A 20,587-nucleotide genomic window follows, 5' to 3' on the forward strand; every position below is an offset into this window, starting at 1 on the left:
CTAAGTAGGTAGATGGGTGGTTGTCAGTTAAGGGGTGTGACCCAATGTTCAGAAATCAAATCTCTGTTCTTCCAGTGTAAACGAGTCAAAGGTGTGGATTGTCCTAGAGCCGGAAAGATGACAGAGGACACCTGATTTAGCCTTTATTGAGGAGGCCAGAGGGAGCGGTGGCCTGCCTAATTGATCAGTTTTGGGAGCCACGCCTGAAGAATTCAGGCCTCCTGAGTGACATCTAAACCACCTTCTCTCCATTAGGCCAGGCTCTGTCCTCAGCTCTGAACCGATTTATAGAAACTTATCAAAAAGTGTTTCTTTTTTAGAGTTGATAGTCTAGGTAGTTAAATTCTGTCTAGAAATACTCTCCTGAGCCGAAATTAATCAGCACACTAATTATTCCATCTCCTTTGCCTCACCGTTTCTGCTAGCTCCTGTCATCAGTCTTCTTTGCAGGCTTTTTCTCTCCCTGCCACGTACCATACTTTTCCATATTCCTTAATTGCCTATCCAATCCGATGGCTAACTACTCCCAAAAGTACTGCCTAGCCTAACCTTATCATTGAATTTAGACTTGTGTATCAATACCAATGTAATTCTCCACTTTGATGCTTAATGGGCATCTCAATGAGTCAAACACAGAGTTCTTATCTCTATTCCATGCACACATAATTCAAACCTAGCCCAAATATCTCCATCTCAGTAAATCGCAGTAATAGCTCAAGCCAAAAGCCTAGGATTCAGACCTGATTTCTCTCCTTCCCTCTGTCCCAAATCCAATTCATCAACAGGTCCTGTTTTTTTGTTTTTGAACGCAGAAGCACGTAATTGGATTCATCGTTAACTTTTTGTTCATAACACACCACCGGTGGCCTGTGCAGGATTTTCTTCATCCACATATTTACCCTTAATAACAAATGAACCCATCATCCAACCCAGGGATGAGAATGTTAACAATGACTCTTGTGGTCTCCCTTTTCTTTCTCCATACCAGAGGTAACCCTATCCTAAACTTCGGGTTTACCACTATTTGGATTTTAGTTTTGTTCAGTTTTAGTTTCTGGACTTCATGAAAAAGTATTGGGTCATGTCATCTTCTGAGCATTTTGCTTTTTCCACTCAACCCGTTACATTGTTATTGTTCTGCCAGCAGCAGACGTTCTTTCACATGTCTGGCATGTGATCATCCACTATGTGAGCACACAACACTTCATTAACTCTGCTGTTAGATGGGATGGACATTGGGTTTCTTCCAACGCATTCTTAAATTTGTATTCTGAGGGCTGCCCGGGTGGCTCAGTCGGTTAAGTGCCTGACTTCGGCTCAGGTCATGATCTCACGGTTCGTAGGTTCGAGCCCCACAGCAGGTTGTGTGCTGACAGTTAAATTTGTACTCTGGAGCACCTTGTGCAAGTATCTCTCTTCAGTATATGCCTACAAGTTGAGTGGTGGGCCTTGGAAAACGTTCAACTTCTCAAATGAACGGTTTTTCACAGTTCTATCAGTTGACACTTCCACCAGCAATACAGGAGCAATCTCCTTGAAATTCTCTGCAACATTTGACTTCCTTGGATTTAATTTTGCCGGTTGAATGAATTTGAACCGTTCTTATGCTCTTGATTTGCTTTCCCTGTGCATTAATAAATGAAAACCATTTATAGGTTTACTGGCCCATGTGCACTTCCAACTCTGTGGAGTACCTGTTTCAGTCATTTGTCCATTATCTACTAGGTTTTCTTTTTTTTTTTTTCTCTTGTTGGTTTGTATAATTTCTGTATATATTCTTGATACTAACCTATTATTGGTTATGAGTTTTGCAAATATCTTCTCATAGATTGTAGTTTGGCTTTAACATGCCTTGTGATGGACAGAAGTTCTAAATTAACAATTATAATTACTTTTTTATGGTTTCTTTTGCTTGCAGTTAAAAGCAGGGTCAGGAAGGTATCCATCTGTATTTTCAAAATGTATTTCACCTATAATTTTAACTAGATTTTCTCCATCAGAGGTTATAAAGCTTTGGGACACACACAGTTGTGTGTGTGTGTGTGTGTACGTATGGTGTGAGGAAAAGATCCAATTTTATACGCTTCTTTATCAGCTCCATTTAATTATTAGTCCTATCATTGACCTACAATACCATCTCTGTCAATATGAAATTTACAAATGCGTGTGGGTCTTTGGGACTCTCTATTCTATCCATTGACCATTTTCTCTATTTTTGCACAGTCATACTTTCTTAAATACTTCAGCCTTATAAAAAGTCCTTTTGGTAGGACGAACTCTCCTTCCCTTCTTGTTCTTCAGAAGTGCCTTGGTCATTCTTCATCCTTAGGTCTGCCATGTAAATTTTGATCAGTTTGTCAATTCCAGTAGCAATGTTGGGATTTACTCTGGAGATGCACTAATAAATCTATACATTCATTTGGAAAGACTTTTTTTTTTAAATATGTCCTTCTAATGAACACAGGACACGCTAGTCTTCTTTAATGTCTTACAGAACTTTCTGTATATAGATCTGGCACATTTCTGGTTAGACTTATTACTAGGTACTTCAGAATCATTTTTGCAATTATTTGATTTTTTTTAAGTTTATTTTGAGAGAGTGAGCACATGTGAGTGGGAGAAAGGCAGAAGGAGAGAGGGAGAGAAGGAGACAGGGAAAGGGAGAGAGGGAGAGAGGGAGGGAGGGAGGGGGAGAGAGCGAGCCTGACACAGGGCTCGAACTCACAAACTGTCAGATCAATACCTGAGTTGAAACCAAGAATTGGATGCTTAACCAACTGAGCCACCCAGCCACCCTTATTTGGTATCTTTTTACAAATCATATTCACCCCCTTCCACAGAAGCACTGGGTGTTTTATGGAAACCAATTTGACAACAAACTATTTTTTAAAATCATATTTTCTAACTGTGGCTGTATATAAGTAAAATTCATTATTAGACATTGATCCTATATTTAGCCACTTTACTAAATTCTCCAATTATATCTAATTGGTGGAAGACTTTTTTCTATGCAATCACATCATGACAGTTTTATTACCTTCCCAATCACTGTATCTTTATTTTTCCTCATCTTGTTGCACTAATAGTTACAGTACAATTTTGGATAAAAGTGAAGAGAGTAATCATTTTTGCCCCATTGTTGATTTTAAAGAAAATGCTTCCAATATTTCCCACTTTAGGATGATGTTACTGTAAGATTTTTAAAGATATCCTTCATCAAGCTGAAAAGATTACTAAAAACCTTTTGCATCTATTGATCAGCTTTTCACTTTTATTTTATAAATGTGAATTCCATTTATAAATTTTCTAATACCCCATTTTTGCATTCCTGGGATAAATGCCACTTAGTATGTTACATTGTTTGCTTGTGCATCTCTCTTTAGGACAAAATGGACCTATAATTTCCCTTATATCAACTGTCCCAATCTGGTTTTACTATCAAGATTATATTGGTTTTGATGTGCAAGACACATGAATTCTATTTCCAGGAAGAATACAGAATTGGAATAACTCATTCTTTAAAGTTTGTTAAAATCACCTAGGCCTAGAGTTTTATTTGTGAGATTTTAAACTATTTCCTTTCCTTGAATAGTAAGAGTACTGTTCAGGCTTCTGATTTCTTTTTAATCAAAATATAACATTTTCTAGAATTTTGCCCTTTTGCCTAAATTTTCAAACGTATTGGCATGTTGTTCACAATATTCACTGGTTTAAAATCTGTAGTAACTATAGTGACATAACCTTTTTTAATACCTGATGTGGGTTACTTGTGCATTTTTTTCTCCATAATAAACCAGAAATTTTTGTCCATTTTGTTCATCTTTTCAGTCAACATCTGGTTTTGTTGATCCTATTTCTATTCTATTTTCTATTTCTGTTCTTATCTCTTACTTTAGCTTTATCTTGTCCTTCTGTAACTTCTTCAATTGAACAGTAGCTCATTTACAAATACATATATAAAGACTTAAAGATATAAAATTTTCCTTAAAGCACTACATTTTCTGCATCCTTTTTTTTCCCAGTTGAAGTACATCACGTGTGTTTTAGGTGTACAACACAGCAATTTATTTCCTAGTATCATGCAACACTCTCCACATGAAGTGTGGCTACTGCGTCACCAAAGTTACAATGTAACAGACTATATTCTCTCTGCTCCTCTTCATCCCTGTGATTGGTCTAAACGCCCTTCCCACTTTGCTGGAAGCCCACTCCTCTCCTCTCTAGCAACCACCGGTTTATTCTCCGTGTTTAAGTCTGTTCTGTTCTTTTTTTTATTCTATATTTAAATGAAATCACGATACTGCTCTTTCTCAGACTTACTTCACTTAGCATTATACTCTCTAGCTCTATCTATGTTGTTGCAAATAGCAACATTTCATTCTTTATTATGGGTAATATACCATTGTGTGTGTATGTGTATATACCACCTCTTCTTTGTCTACTGATGGATAATTAGGCTGCTTTCATATCTTGGCTACTGTAAATCATGCTACAATAAACATAGGGCTGCATGTATCATTTTGAGTTGATGTTTTCATTTATTTTGGGTAAATACCCAAGAGTGGAATTACTAAACTGAATGATTTTCTATTTTTCCTTTTTTGAGGTCCCTCTCTCTGTTGTTTTTCATAATGGCTGCACCAATCCACACTCCCACCAAGAGTACAGAGGTTCCCCCTTCTCCATATCCTCATCAATACTTATGATTTCTTGTCTTTTTGATACTAGTCATTCTGACCAGTGTAAAGTGCTGTCTCATTGTGATTTTGATTTGCATTTCCCCGATGATTAGTTATGTTGAGCACTTCATGTGTCTCGTTACATCTTTTTTGGAAAAATGTCTATTTAGGACCTGTACCCATTTTTAATCAGATTATTAGCTTTTTAGTGCTGGGTTGTGGGAATTCTTTATATGTTTCAAGTTTGGTATTGCCACTCTAGTATTTTTTTAATTTCTTCAATTATTTCTATTACTACTGATTTTCTTACTACGTCTTAGTAAACTCAATTTTTAGCATTATATATCACCCATCTCTATCCCTAATAATGCTTTCATTTTAATATGTTTTGTTGGATAATAGTATAGCCACACAGCTTTCCTTTGTATTTTCTTGCTCTTTTCCATGCTTTTATTTCAACCTTTCCACCTCCTTATGCTTTCTGTACAAATGCATTATTTCTCTAGTTGGTCTTTTTTTCTTTTGCCTTTCCCATTTAATTGGTATGTTTATCTTCCTTCTAACAAGATAGAAACTTTAATTACTGTCATGATCTCTGGTTTCCTCTCATTCCCACCGTATTGATGCTGTAAAGAATTTTAATTCTAGATTGTTATAGATAGGATTTATTTTCTTTAGCCTTTATATTCTCTTAAAGTCATTCACAAACCGCATAAGTATCTCTTTTCTAAGTCTCTTGTAGCATCTCTTGGATTTCTCTTTATACTCATGTACTTTCTCCAAAAGATTTTTTTAAGTGCTTTTAACTTGCAACTTTGTGAAAATTTTTCTGAAGTTTTGGAAGTCTGACATGTTTATTATGCCTTCATATTTGAGTAACCATTTAACAGAACATAAAATTCTAGTTTCAAAGTTCTTTTCACATTCAGTTTCAGAGTCTTAAGGTGGGCATGGTAGTGATGATTTCTACCAGTCCATACCATTCCATACTCAAATATCCTTTTGTCTGTAGAGTCCCATCATTTTGGTGATTGAATCTTCTTTAGGTAAGGTTAACCAAATCTTTGAAAATAGGATTGAAAACAATGCCATCCTCAGAAAACTAGGTCTCTTATACAATGCTGCTGTAAAAATAAGTTTGATCAACTGCTGTAGAGGGCAATGTGGCAAAGCAGATCAAGTATTTTACAATACACATACACCTTGGCCCAACAATTTTACATCTAGGCATCTACATGAAGGAAACAACCCAACAATGTGCAAAGAAATATGCATAAAGATATTCATCACAGCATTATGATACAAAAAATAATTTAAAACCCAATTTCCAAATTGTATGAACATCCTATAGTCAAACCATGTAGTAATTAAAAGGTTTAGAAAAAATATTTAAGTTAAAAAAGAAAGTCTAGGGTGCTGGCCCTGTGGGGCTCACTCAATTAAGCATTTGATTTCGGCTCAGGCTGTGAACTCAAAGTTTGTGATTTCAAGCCCCACATTGGGCTTTGTGCTGACAGCGTGGAGTATGCTTAGAATTCTCTCTCTCCCTCTCTCCCTATGTCTCTTTCTCCCTCACTCAAAATAAATACACATTTTAAAAAAATGTAAAAAAAAAAAAAGTCTACTTTTTGTTTCAGAAATATGCATATGCAGGGAGAAAATATCTGAAAGCCAAAAAGCTATTCTTCAGAAATACTAATAGTAGCTTTCTCTAGATGGAGAGATTGAAGTGGTTTTTGCTTTTTTTCATTTTGCTTCCTTTAAATAAAATCCTTCTCTGAGGCCCAATCTACAAAACAGACACAAATAGAGCCATTCATGTGGGGGCAGAGAGATGACCCCGTCCACTCAGCCTTCTTTCTTGCCTGTCACAGCTGCTATGTGGCTTTAAAATTACAATCCTGTACATTCAGCTTACCCTACAAGCCATGTCAGAGCTAGAAGAGAAAGCAAAAACATGTTCAATCTAACATTTGTGTATTTCTTTATTTAGCTTTTTTTTTGGCAACTATAAATTACAATCACTAGTCCACCTGTAATTCTTTATAGCGTGTTCAACTAAAAAGTAAGCAACACAGCATAGGTCAATTTAAAAGAAATCACAGTACTTCTTAGTGTAATCTGCAAAAGAGGGAAAAAGTCTTGGGCCCACTCCTTGGTAATAAATATCAAGTAACCATAAAAATATGCAGCCATTTTCCAGATATTCAGGGAGGTTCATGCATGGTCCCAGGCAGAGAGCATCAGAGTTCCTCTTTGAAATATCCCAGCTTTGCCAATGACATCTCTTTTCTCAACTGCATAACTTCCCAAAACATCTGATCAACTATACAAACAGAAAAGGAGACATGTAAATCATAAATTATCATCCTCATTATTTTTTTAACCATTTCCCTGAAAATTTAACATTAGCTGAAATGCTAACCGGGCATTTTTTAATGAGGTACCAAACGCCTTTACATTTTATTGCTACGTGACAGGAACTTTTTCATGTGTCTGTGAGCATCCCACTTTTACCACAACTGTTTGTTAGATACATCAATGACCACTTTAGCCCAACAGAAGGCAGACACTTTCAGTGTCCTGAGTAAATGGCAACGCGGGCACCTTCATAAGTAATTACACTCAGCCCTCAATTATTCTAACTCACGGATCTTCTTGCTCTAATTTGCTCCATCTAGGCTATTCCACTATTTATTAACACCAACAGAGAGTAAAAAAAGGGGGAAAAAAGGAAAACAAAAGACAGTCCAGAGAACTCAGTAACATTGTTTGTAATAATAAAGAAAGGTTTCGTATATGATTCAAATTAGAAATAAAAATAAATGTAGAGGCTGGTCTATAAATTCTAATTATCTCTACTTCGGGAAGCCCCCTCGGTAAGTGGATAAACAGTGGCTTTATATTTCAGACAAAAGGTCTCCCTCTGACACATGATCAGATGTGATCATCAGTCTATGATTTTAGATCAGTGGTTGTCAGCTAGGGGAGATTTTGTCCTCAAGGGCACATCTGACAACGTCGGGGTGCATTTCTCAGTACTGGGCTCAGCAATGGTGTTGAACATCCTACAGTTCACAACAGAGCCCCATGACAAAAAACTATTCAGCTCAAAATGTTCACAGTACCAAGACTCAGAAACTCTGCTTTAGAGTCAGCTGCCCTGAATTCTTTCTGGCAAACGGCACAGACAATGAACAGATTTTAAAAATTAATATGTATTTGCTACAAACTCGCACAGTGTATGGCGTGCCCTCAGTACCGCGAAGCGGAAAAGTAACAGACATGAGAGAGAACACGCGTATCACCACCCCCACCGCCACCATAACAGTTCCTTCCCGTTCTCACAAAGGAAATTATCTTTCCTTTTCCCTAGAAATTTTTTTTATCTTAACAAGGAGAAAAAACATGCTTGACAATTTAATATAAACCATCTATTCTGTGGTTTCAATCCTGTTATCTACCAACAGGTATTCAAAAATATTTCAATTTTATGAAAATTCATAAAAAGTATTGTATAAAGACTTTGCTACTCAGGCTTTTGAAATTAAACATTAATGAGAGGTTTTACCCTCATTCTTCTAGGCATTAAAATCTAATTATGTGGGATTCCAAACAAATAGGTCTCTTCTCAGCATACCAGAGCTTTAGAAATATCAACCTAAGTTTTGATCAGCATGACTAACTTTTCCACAGAATTAAGAGTCACTGGTTTGCATGACTGAAGATAATAGGTTTCTTCTAGTTTTTAAATATAAAAATATTTTCAGTGCCTAAAAAAATATGAATAAGAAATTCCCCTAACAACATCAAATACAAATGGGTATGGACTCATCTCTAGCTTAGTATTTACTATTTGTTTTAAAATACTCACATGTACCCAAGAAACACTGCTTTGGAGGTGAGGGGCCTTACTCATTTTTATGCCTGGCATTTAAGACATTTGGCTACAGAATCGTCAGTCACTGTGAAATACTATGTTAAAAACATTAGAACAGTTGCATGAGGTTGGCTCTCCTGAATATACCATCTACATGTTTCTGCTGATTCAGAATACAGTAATTTTTATCCCATTTAGAACTATCTTCATAACTGCTTTATTAATTCATACATGAAAATAGGAAATAAAAAAATTGTTGTTAGATCCTCGTGGTTTCCACCAACTAAAATAAATCTGACCATGTCTAGAGCTTGAATGATAAAAATGAGTTTATTATTGAATTGAATAATAAAAATGACTATTTTTATTTCTTAGAGGAGTAAATTCAATGAGCTAACTGACAGTCCCCTCACATTTACCGTCTGGTTTATCATGTACCTCTTACGAGTTGTAACTGATCCTGCTTAAAACTCAAAATTGGAGTAAAATGAGGCAAAGATAATAACTGAATCATTTTAGGAGACATCAGTTCCCAAATTCTCCACACATTAGAACTCTAAGAGATTCAATATAAATGTACCAATAATAAAGTCTGAGCGTTACTACTATGTTTTATACATTTTGTTGAAGTTTTATGTAAACATTTTACAACCAACTAAGAACACTCACCGTCCTGCTGTTTCACAAGCCCCTGCTGAATATATCGAATGTATGTAAAAAAGTTACATACAGAGGTGATCTAGGCAAAAAAGAAACCAAAGTCTTAAGTAGTCCAATGTCATTTCAAAGGGAGCTTTATTAAAATTCATGGTTAAGTTACTTACCCTGTATCTGCAAAAAGGAGAAATATAATAATAGTTGCTTGAGTCCCCCAATTTAATTCTATGTTTACAGGACTTACTCTGGCCAGTCAGAGCACATTTTCTGTAAAATAATGAGAAATTTTAGGTTTTTTTTTTTACATGAAAAACATTTTGCTCCTACCTTCTGTACAAGTTTTACATTCACTAAGACAACCAATATTTGAGACCTCCTGTGTACCCGGCACTGTTCTAGATGGTGGGCTACAGTGATGAAAATGGCGAAGACCTGCGCCCTTGGGGCCTACCCTCTAATACAAGCGCAGCCGCAGAACATTCACCATGGTTCTGGAACAGAAACTAAATGTTCTAATACAGCCGTATCCTGAAGCAAAACTTACAAAAGAGTAACCAGCCCCAGGGTGGGTCTCAGCTTCCCATCAGGACTTCAACTACTTCCTCAGTTTGAAAAAACCTGATGATGACTGCTCAAGTCTCAGAACATGTTCGTTACTAAGACATCCTACAGGATAAGTTTCTAGATACGGTACTTTTCGGTGTGTTTGGTTGGAGTAAATAATGCGGCACCCAGGCCTGAGAAATACAGAGGAATAAGCCACCTTACAAAATACTGACCCTCAATAACTACACACAGTACACTACAGTCAGACAGCCCATCTTTCTGTCTACACACTGTGGATGCTAAGATCTGGTATGACGGCATTCTAGTTGGAATGAGGCTCTAAGTCTCTTGAGGGCAGGGACTGTATCTTATTTATCTTTAAATGCCAGGCACCAAGCATGTGCCTGGCACACAGCAGACATTTAGTAACTGCTGGCTTAGGGATTAGCCCCCAGGCACGGTACGGCTCAGTACAATGACGCCGGCCTGTCAGGGCAGACCTGCAGCAGCCCAGCTGGTTCCCTCCGGAGCCAGGCCCATGGCCGAATGCGACTACCACTCCCTCTCAATGCAATATGAGTACAGCTGCAACTAAAACAAAGTGGCCAGCATTTTAAATAACATTATAAAGTGTATATATATATACTAAAGAAAAATCTGTTACATGAACGTTAACTTTGTTATACTTCTAAGAAATATGATACAAATGTGCCTCCATATTAAGAAAACAAATGGAGACTGTGTATTTAAAATAGGATAATTTTGGAGGTAGCCATTCCAACCACAAAAGAATCCTCATCTTTTAAAGTTTGCCTCATTGCTCCTTTCTTAGAAAATTCCATGGTCCGCCTGGGTGGCTCAGTCAGTTAAGTGTCTGACTTCAGATCAGGTCATGATCTCATGGTCCATGGGTTCAAGCCCTGCATCAGGCTTTGTGCTGACAGCTCAGAGCCTAGAGCCTGTTTCAGATTCTGTGTCTCCCTCTCTCTCTGCCCCTCCCCTGCTCACACTCTGTCTCTCAAAAAAAATTATTTTTTAATTTTTTTTACCAAAAAAATTATTTTTTAATTTTTTTTACCAAAAAAATTTCCTTTAATGATCTATAACAATATTTTAAAAATACCAACTACTAGTTTGGGAAGGATAAAAGACCAAGAAATTTCAGGCACAAGGAATTTCCAAAGGGATAATTCACACAAGAAGGAAAAGTTGCACTGAACTGATAAAAAATCAGACATATACCTGTTTGTCAATTATTGTCTGATTTTGAAAGGGCTTTGCCAAAATAGTTTTAAGTATCAACTTTTGAAATCAGAACAGTGTTTCTTATCTCATTTCTAAAGCCACCTGTGAACTGTCACAGCCAATACATGTTCATTTGAGCTAGGAGCCAGGGCCAAGTCTTCTGACCTCCAAGTCCATTTTGTCAACATGCTACAGCACCCCGGTAGGTCTGGATGGCTCTAGTCCCCAGATTTCAAACCCATGCCTGCCATTTTCACCTGGGGACGTCCACGTGTCTAAATGGAAACCTGCCGCCTCTCTAATTCTTTTCCTTTTCCCAACCCCCACCTGAATCTCTCCCCTCCAAAGTGCTCTTCAGATCTGTCACATCTTTTTCATCCACACACTCCCCATCCTCTGATTTTTCCAGGCCTCCAGTCACAAGTACTCTTCTTTACCCAAATTGTACCCATGCTTCGAAAACCCAGATCAAATCTCCCCACCTCCAAGAACAGCCCCTGATCACCACCACAAGACTGGTCTTGGCCTCCTCAACACTCCTACAGCGTGTGCCACTTACTTAGTGATTACCTTCACCACCCAGTCCAGGAGAGCCCTGGCTGGGGCCACGCTGCACACTTCACAGAAGAGAGTATCTTCCTTAAGTTTTACCACACGACACACAGTCCAAACACCTGGCACCTAACCCGACTGCCATACATAGCACAGTATCCCTAAACTATGTAAAGTGTTCCCTAAACCTGACATACGTAATTATTTCACTCAAACACTATGTAAACCCACTGTAACTGATATCCTCATCTGTCATCATTTGATATTTGCACATGTATGTGTTCTATATAACACAAGTAGAAATTTAAAATTCTGTAGCAGAAGCTACTATATGCTATATTTAAAATAAGTTATACATGGGCCTTAAAAGCACAAAAACTGTTATAATTGATGATCAAGATGAATATACTTGGGTGTTTGTTGAAAGAGTAGAATTTAGAAATGTAAATTTAGAAATTCAGAGGCTTCTGTGCTACCAGCACACAGAGGGAGTGTAAAACAGGACACAGTGCTTGGTGGATGTGTGGCTCACAGAGCAAATACTTGACTGGGCACTCCCCACAAACAGCTCCTTGAATGCTGACACTGTGTGATCCTCTTAAGAGTGGTAATGCACACAACAGGAAACCGGAAGAACCACCCAACTTGACAGACCTACTGGTTAATCTCAAAAACCCTTTCCTTTTCTGCATTCAAAATGACTCAGACAGAAGTCAATTACTGCTTTCTAAGAGCGTTCTCAAACTCCCCAATCACCTAGATAGATCATTCTGAACCACCAAGCAGCTCCCTCCCAATCTTTCCAAGCCACTTCCCAAACCTCTGCGCCAAAGGTTCTGGGTACCACTGGTTTGTCTTTCCTTCTCTTGGGACTGGAGAGAAAAAAGCCTGCCCTGCTATGAAATGTGGGAGTCTTCCCTCTGAAGGTTTGTAACTGCCAAGTAGCTCTCACGTATGGGAGATGGAGCCGATTATTTACCCAAGTGAGAATCCTTTATATGCCAGTATGAAACAAGAGGACTGTGCAAGTCTTTTTGGTACCCTGTTTTCACGCTTGATAAGACCTGGTCTAATTCACGGTCTTCCCAAACTATTTTTAATGGCAACCTCGGGTGGAAATATTTTACACTGAAACCTATTACACACAGCTATATGTATAACAAAAATTCTGCTTATGACCCACTAAACAGATTCTATGATCAGTTAATGACTCACAACAGATAGTTTAAAAAATTGTTTCTAACACCTAGGCTAACACATATGTATACTTATGACTTAAAAGGGTGCTCCCTTTGATGCTAAATCTGAAATGCTGCATCTCACACTGAGGATTTGTCTTTAGATGCACAAAATAGAAAACCAACAAGAGATTTAACCATTTAAAACTAGTAAAACAAAATATTCACAACATATAAAACTTTTAAAAGTCAGCATTTTCTACAAGACACCATACTAAAAACATACTTTGGTGCTCCACATTCGACTGCAGAAGCTTTCACAAATCGAATAGGTTGTAATCCCACTGGTTCAATGCTTAGAGTATTGTTTTCCACAGCCTCCAGAACAGCCGAAGCCAACTTTAAAAAAAAACAAAAAGTATCAGAAGCTATGCTGGCAAAAAATACTAAAACTGTATTCTATAACAAACTGATCTTTAAAAGTATTCTTTCCACAAGCTCTACTCTAAGCTTGGTCTTAGCCAATGAGAAAGAAAGAAACTACACAAAGATTGGTTTGAATTTTTTTTTATAACTCAAATATTATTATGAAAGGCATTTCAGTTATAGCTAATAACTTATCTCATTATCTGGAAGAGAACTGAAGGCATTAAATCCAACCTCTGTCCATCTCTTACCCACAATTAACATTCACTATTAATGCCACTTCAAGATGAATACCCTAATGCCTTATTTTGCTAAATTTATGCATATTTTTGAATACTAGTCATTCATAACACAGCAATATATACTAATTACAGCTATGTATTTTCTGAACTTGTATTTATGTGCACAAAAGAACTAGCTGAATTATCAAATATTAAGTGCCCAGATGGGAGATGGTAGCAACTGATCAACAACAGCTGAAACCGGCACATTGCTTCAGTCTGGCAAGATTACTAACACGGAACAGCCTACCTAGAAACAGACACAGAGGCACAGTGAATAACACATCTACATATCAAAAGTGTTTTACTGTTCATTTTTACTTCGCCTGACAAGTAAGATTATAATTAAATCCTCTAAAGACTTAACATAAGACTCTTAGGATTACATTTCTTAGACACTGATTGACAGGATATTTATAGGCAAACCTTCCATATGTACAAATTAAAACCATGACCTCACATTGGTATAGTACCTTTTATTTTTAAAAAGTTTTTGTATGTATTTAATTCGCTTCATTTTAACCTCTTAACAACCCTGTGACATAGGTAAGGAAGGCATTATTTTCCGTTTTAAAGATGAAGGAACTAAGTATGATTTTTTTTTATAATGTATAGATAAACCTAATAAACACCTCAGAGTGTAGAGAACTACCCTTACCCTGAGCCTTGGACTAAGAATCAAGAAATAAGCCTTACCCCCAATGTACATTTAATACCTCACTCCAGTGCAACAAACACTTCACTTATGAATGATCCTCTGCTCAAATAAGCAAAGATGCTCAGTAACTGAATGCTAAGAAATTATCATGATCTTAATATGAAGAAAATGGTAAATCACCACATGTTAGAATAATTTATGTAACAAAATATACAACATGATTTAGCAAAAGGTACAGGAACCACTCTAATGCATTCCTATTAAAATTTAAAAAATTACCTCACTTTTTGAGAATGTTAAACATGGAAAGATATCTTCCCGATAAATTTTGTCTAAGAAAGGACACGATCTGTCCATTGTGGGATCATCCTTCCAAGATCTGAATTCATTATACAGAGATAAGTCAGCCTGATGAACAAACCAAAAGAAAACAAAATAATCTTTTTAAAGGTACAAACATAAAATCACTTTATAAAACCAAAACCTAATTTAAACATTACTGAAAAAGAAATCCTACTCATTTAAAATAATGAATTGAACTATTCTTGATTAGTTATAATACATGGTATCAACTTTCTTTAAAAAATCCACTCTCAAACAAGTCCAACTGACTAGCCCTTTCCGACGGCCCCACTATGGTGGCCAATGATGCTACCATGGTGTCCACCCACTCAACAGTGCTGGAGCTCCTCTTAAGACACGTGTGCACACTGCTCTGAATATAAAACAAATGAGGGGAGTGTTTTCTGAAAGTAATCAAAAGTAATCTGGAGCCAAGTTAATTAAGTAAAGTGTTTGACTAAATGAAGCCTAGTTTGGGTCAAAAGTGACACTAACTATTCTATTAACCTAAAGGCACTTTGAAAAGAATTTTGAGAATGTTTCTTATATAAGCAGCAGGTCTAAAGGCAGCACATATATACCCTCCTAAAGTGACTATAATAAAACATAACATTTATTAAGATGTATTTTGCCACAGTAATATCAGTAACCACTGTCTGAATTCTCAACAATAATTCAGGTTGGACCTGCCTCCCTATTCACTCTTCCAGTTGTCCCTCTTTTGCCCTCCTCTCTTCAAAAAATTGTCCCCCAAGTATTTTCCCTCCAGATATCCTCTACTCCCTGTCACAGAGTCACACCTGTAGGACCGCCCCGGTTACCCACTCAAGGTGTGCCCCTCATCCAGCTCTAGGCTGCTCTCGTCCAGAAGCCCTGGACACACCATAAACGACACACAGACAACAGCTCTGGCCTCTAGGACAGCTCAATCACATGTGCAGCTGGCTTCCATGGAAGTAATAAAAGGCTGAGCCTATCCAAGCTTTCCCACAGACTTTCTTTTAAGGTACATAATGGTAATTTCAGTATGAATTTTTTTCACTGCAACCCATAAATTCACTGAATCAAAACTAAAGGGAAAAGAATTTTTTAAAAAGGCAGATAAATAATACTTACATTTCCCAATTCATTTCCTTTGTAAAGTCTACCCTTTAATGGACATAAACCCCAATGCAAGTCAGGTGGTGTTCTAAGGAAAGATTCTAGTTTAAAGGCAGTAATTTAAACTACTAAGAGGTGACCCTGTGCCACTCAGGGCTGTGCAAGACAGACATTTTGATCTTCATTGTTTTAGATGAGGAAACCAGGGCTTAGCAAGGTAAAGTGACTTGCCCAAGGTTACAGATCAGGAAACTAGTACAAGTTCAGATTCATGTCTAAGTGACTTGACTGCAAAGCTTACATAATGTGTGTGCGTACATGCATGCACATGAGTTTTAGGTGCTTTCAGCAGATACGCTGCAAATGTTGTGACTGTCACATTTTCTACAGAAACATGGACATGTTTCACTTTCTTTCAAAATGTTTTACCTTCTTCTAAGGCTAACAGAGATCAACTCTGTGTGTTTCCTTTGTCTAATAAAACTTTTTGAGGGGCGTCTGGGTGGCTGAGTCAGTTAAGCGTCTTGATTTCGGCTCAGGTCATGATCTCATATTTAGTGAGTTAGTAAGTTTGACCCCTACATTAGCCCTGAGTCTGCCTGGGATTCTCTGTTCCCTCTCTCCCCATCCCTCCACTCATGTGCTCTCATTCGCTCACTCTCTCTCAAAATAAATAAGTAAACATTAAAAAAACACTTTTTGATAATTTTTCACAAAACATTAGAATACAGGATATATCTGGAAAGCAAAAAGTTGTATGTTACCTATTCATATTTTAAGAGTTCACAAACTAAAAAACTTTAAAGTGCTCCATGAGAAAACATTTAAATTTCGTTAGTGTAAATAATAGAAAACAAGGTATATAAAAACACACTGAGAAATCACAGTAAAAATACAAGCTGTACCAAGCAATTAAAAATGTAAATTAAATTCAAAGAAATTAAGTTTATAACTAAAAAAAGTTTCTTAAATATTTCACCAGCATGAATTTTAGATTCTGTCACATTCAGATTTAACCACATATTGGACTTCTCTCTCACTAGCATCCTTTTTATTAACAAGTGAACAAAATGCAATTCAATTAAAGTAAGTAACCACCCTGGTTATTCAATTTAATAAACTCCTGGCTTCCATGCAAAAACTTAACCAAATGAGCAAATGCAACTTCTTAAAGATTAATGATGAACCTGAATACAAGAAGGTAAAACAGAGCTCCAAAAAAGTGGGGGGAGGGGCGGCTGCTCCATGACCTTGCACATGCTTTCTCATTTCGATGATCAAATAAAAAAATATTTTATCATTACACAATTTTTACTCAAAAAAGCTCAAAATATTTCCAAATACCTCAGTCACTATCTCTTAAAATAATAAAGCTACCATTAGTTCTATTTTTTGTTGCTTAATTATCAGAATTAACTCTAAGACTCTCTAAGTGAAAAAATATAAAATTCCACCTCTTCTAGAATTTAAGTAAAAACAATGTCCTGCTCAAGAAAATCATCTTATTTTCACACATTTCTTATATTTATATTTTGTTAGAACATGCTCCCAATAAATTCTGACCAGCCAGATCATTAAAGCCACCCACTCTCCTTTACACAACACAAGGCAGTTTGCTCCCTAAATAAAATAGCAAGATTAAGAAACTTACCAAGTTTCCAGAAGGTACTCCAAGGTCAGCCAAGTAGAGAATGGAACTGGAGATTCCCTGAAAGCAGCCAGCTCTAGATAAAGCCTCCCCCATCTTAATATTGCATATTTTGTACTAAAAGTTTTGCTGGCAAAAATCATAACTGATACGTCTGTGATGAGAATTACTAAGTATCAATAGAGTCAGAGGGGACAGTCCTGGACGCGTTACCTCTTTGCAGTCTTTTACAATTGGCTGTATCACACTGAGGTCCTGATGACTGCCGCTCATAGCGCTGCTTGTACTTTTATTTCTTGTATGCCCCCTTTTAAAAGGTGTCTTTCCGGCCGGCAGAGGCTCTTGTGTGGGTGACGTTGGAGAACTGGATAACACGAGTGTCTTCAATGCGGCCACTTCAGCTTGAAGTACATCAATCTTGAAAAGAAATCAACACAGTCTCACGCACTAAGTATGTTTTATGACAGATGCAGCTAAACGTCAACAATTTGGTCAAAACACTTTCCTTTCAAATAGGAATATAAGGTTTCATTGGTATTTGCTGTGGAGTTACAAAAACAAAGTAAAACCAAGGTTTTTATTAATGTTTCTTACACTTAGGGTTCAGTTGTTACTCACAATGTTAAAGGAAGTTTTTTAAATTATCAAAATGTCTAACACATAATTCATGTGAACTTTGAAAATCTTCAAAATAGAGTAGTTTAGGACTTTGATTATCTAGTCCTTTTGAGAATACGTGTGATTCACAAGACTTTAAATCCTTTGGTTCTAGTATCAAGGAAACCCAAGAGTTCACTATTAATTTTATCTATGTAGTGGCTATTCTCTATTTTATGGTTTCCTGCAGTTTTCAAATCTTCACTAGTTTACAATAGGATTAAAAGCCAAACAATGCTAAGTATCCTTAAAATAGTAATCACTGATTTCTTTATATTTTTTTACTATGAAAGAAGCAAAACCTTACTTTTCCTTGCGCTTCCTTTAGCTGCTTTTCTGCTGTCGCCTGCTTAACATTTGCTTCTCTCACCATCTTATGAGCTTCCTGAAAAAGGCAAAATCTCAAATTTCGGAAACAACGTATTTAGCATTTGTTTTCAAAAATCTTTCAAAATGTGTCTATGACTGTAGCACAAATGTATTACTAACATTTACCCTGAAAATTAAGTATTCCATGTCAACTCCTGAAATAGCAATTGTCACCTACTAGAGAAACTAGTAGGAATTAGGAATAGGTACCTTCTTTTAGTACCAGTATCACTGAGGAAGCCAAGTTGAGTTCAATCCTCCTGATCAACGCTTGCATAAAAGACTGAATGTGAAGAAGGAGAATAAACATCCCACCTGTCAAACCCAAATTCTCAGTAGTTAGAGGTTGCTGTCATTTGGTCACATATATATATATATATATATACTCATATTATTAGTCGTAGTGAAGATACACTGAAGGGACAGGTAAAAATATTAACCCATCAATAATGCTGCCGTTTGTAGAAATGATAGTTGAGAAGCCTTAGGCTTCCAATGAAAACATTCACAAAATGATATTAAGTGATGATTCTGTGCAGAGTAACCTAAAAGGGCAAATAAGGGATCAGCCTTTAATAAGGTCTTAATTTTTTGTACAATAACTATGAAACTCTAAACATTTAATTCCTTTTTCTTTTCTTACATTTATTCATCAAACATTTACTCATGACATCTCTTTGTGAGGTGCTATTCTAGGTGCTAATAACATACTGGGAAAAGAAACAAGGTCCCCATCTCTTAAGCTTATATTCAGTTTGCTTTGTAATAAATAAAATGTCCAAGTAAGAATTCTGGCTTTGATTCTAAGTGCAAATGGAGCCTGATGATCCTTCAAGGAAGACAGTCACTGCTCTTATTGTTTTGGAAAAATTACTCTGCTGAATGGAATAATCCCACAACGGATTAAGGATGGACTGGAAAGTACACAGGGTGCTTCAGATAATCCTCTGGGATTGAAGAATACATATGTTAGAACTTCAATTTACAGTTTATGAGAAGAAAGAAAAGGAGAGAGGGAGGGAGGAAGGAAGGAAAGGAGGAAGGAAGAAAGGAAGGAAATTAGCTTCAAAGGCATTTAATACATGTCTGACGACAGCACCCTTACTAAGTCTGTCAACTTTTCAGTGGAAGAGGAGACATTCTCTACGTTGGAGTCTGACAGCAGCGTGCCCATTTGTTCAGGCTTTTCTGGTACTGTAGTGAATTGCAGTTTGTTTACATGCCCATGATATGAATTTACAGGTCATGTTAGCTTAAATAAGAGATGCTTTACTGTCAACGGTTTACAATGAAATGACATTAACTGTGAAAATCTTCCAAGCACAATTACGCTGGTTATCTTTATCACAGTCTTCAAAGGCTGCCAACTTAATAATGAGGTAAGCATTTTTCTTTTAAAAATAACAAATGTTCCAGATTTGCTGAATTTTTCTGACAAGTGGCTGTCAAGAGATCTCTATTTGGAAGCTATTTTCAAAATAATAAACATATCTCATCTGACCCTTCAGGACAAGTGACATTTTAACTGTAAATGCAAAACATGAGAAGGAAAGATGATCTGTTTAAATGTTTGGAAATGGACCCTGCCTTCCGTAACAGTGCACTACGCAATCTGGACCAAACCTCACATGGAGAATAATTAGAAAAGCTGGACAAAAATTTTTTAAATGTGTCTGAAGGCTTTAGACAGCTAACAAAATAGAAAGAACTAGGGGACCAAGATCCAGGAGATGATGTAAACCGAAAGGGAGCTGGAATTTGGGGTGCCTTTTCCCTTAGCAATATGAGGGACACAATAAAAAGGCATAACGTACTTGTAACCTGGAGTCCCAAAAGGAAAGAAAAGAGAGCCAGAAGGAGGCAGACGCAACAGCTAAAAAGATAACACATCAGATTTTGCAAGTTGACGAAAGACATCAAAAAGTAGATTCCGAAAAAGTTGGAAAATTTTCTACCACTCTGCTACCTTAAAACTGGAAAAATAGAAGTATCACGTACACTAGGAGTCAGCAAACTTTTTCCGTAAGGGGTCAGACAGTAGGCAGTTTGGCTTTGTGAGCCATACAGTGCGTTGTAATAGTCAACCCTGCTACTGTGGTGTGAAAGCAGCCCCAGACCACACGTGAAGAGTGAACGTGGCCATCTCAATAAACATTTATCAGCACTGAAATCTGAATTTCAGTTTTCATGTCACAAAATACTCTCTTCGTTTTTTTCCCTAACCACTCAAAAATGTAAAAACCAAATTTGGCTCATAAGACTGCACAGAAGTAAAGATAGGCTGTAGTTTGTAGACCTCTGATATAAACATTCCTGTCTATACAGGAATACTTCCAGATACTTCCACAATTTGAAAACAAAATTTTTT

The 20,587-nt window shown here is 36.9% G+C and overlaps 1 protein-coding gene across 2 annotated transcripts in view; it reads right to left on the minus strand.

Annotated features, from left to right (window-relative positions):
• Positions 1-6,639: 6,639 nt before the first annotated feature.
• Positions 6,640-20,587, minus strand: part of RAB3IP (RAB3A interacting protein) — a 46,441-nt gene continuing 32,493 nt past the window's right edge. For both annotated transcript variants that reach the window (XM_029955387.1, XM_029955388.1), the window contains 7 exons: positions 18,158-18,235; positions 17,407-17,610; positions 14,382-14,510; positions 13,024-13,136; positions 9,384-9,483; positions 9,229-9,298; positions 6,640-7,005 (listed from right to left, as the gene is read on the minus strand). In XM_029955387.1, coding sequence (XP_029811247.1) covers positions 6,923-7,005; positions 9,229-9,298; positions 9,384-9,483; positions 13,024-13,136; positions 14,382-14,510; positions 17,407-17,610; positions 18,158-18,235 — 777 coding nt within the window. In that variant the 3' untranslated portion in view covers positions 6,640-6,922. The remainder of the gene's footprint in view (positions 7,006-9,228; positions 9,299-9,383; positions 9,484-13,023; positions 13,137-14,381; positions 14,511-17,406; positions 17,611-18,157; positions 18,236-20,587) is intronic.

The sequence above is a fragment of the Suricata suricatta genome, chromosome 10, assembly GCF_006229205.1.
Source record: "Suricata suricatta isolate VVHF042 chromosome 10, meerkat_22Aug2017_6uvM2_HiC, whole genome shotgun sequence".
NCBI lineage: Eukaryota > Metazoa > Chordata > Mammalia > Carnivora > Herpestidae > Suricata > Suricata suricatta.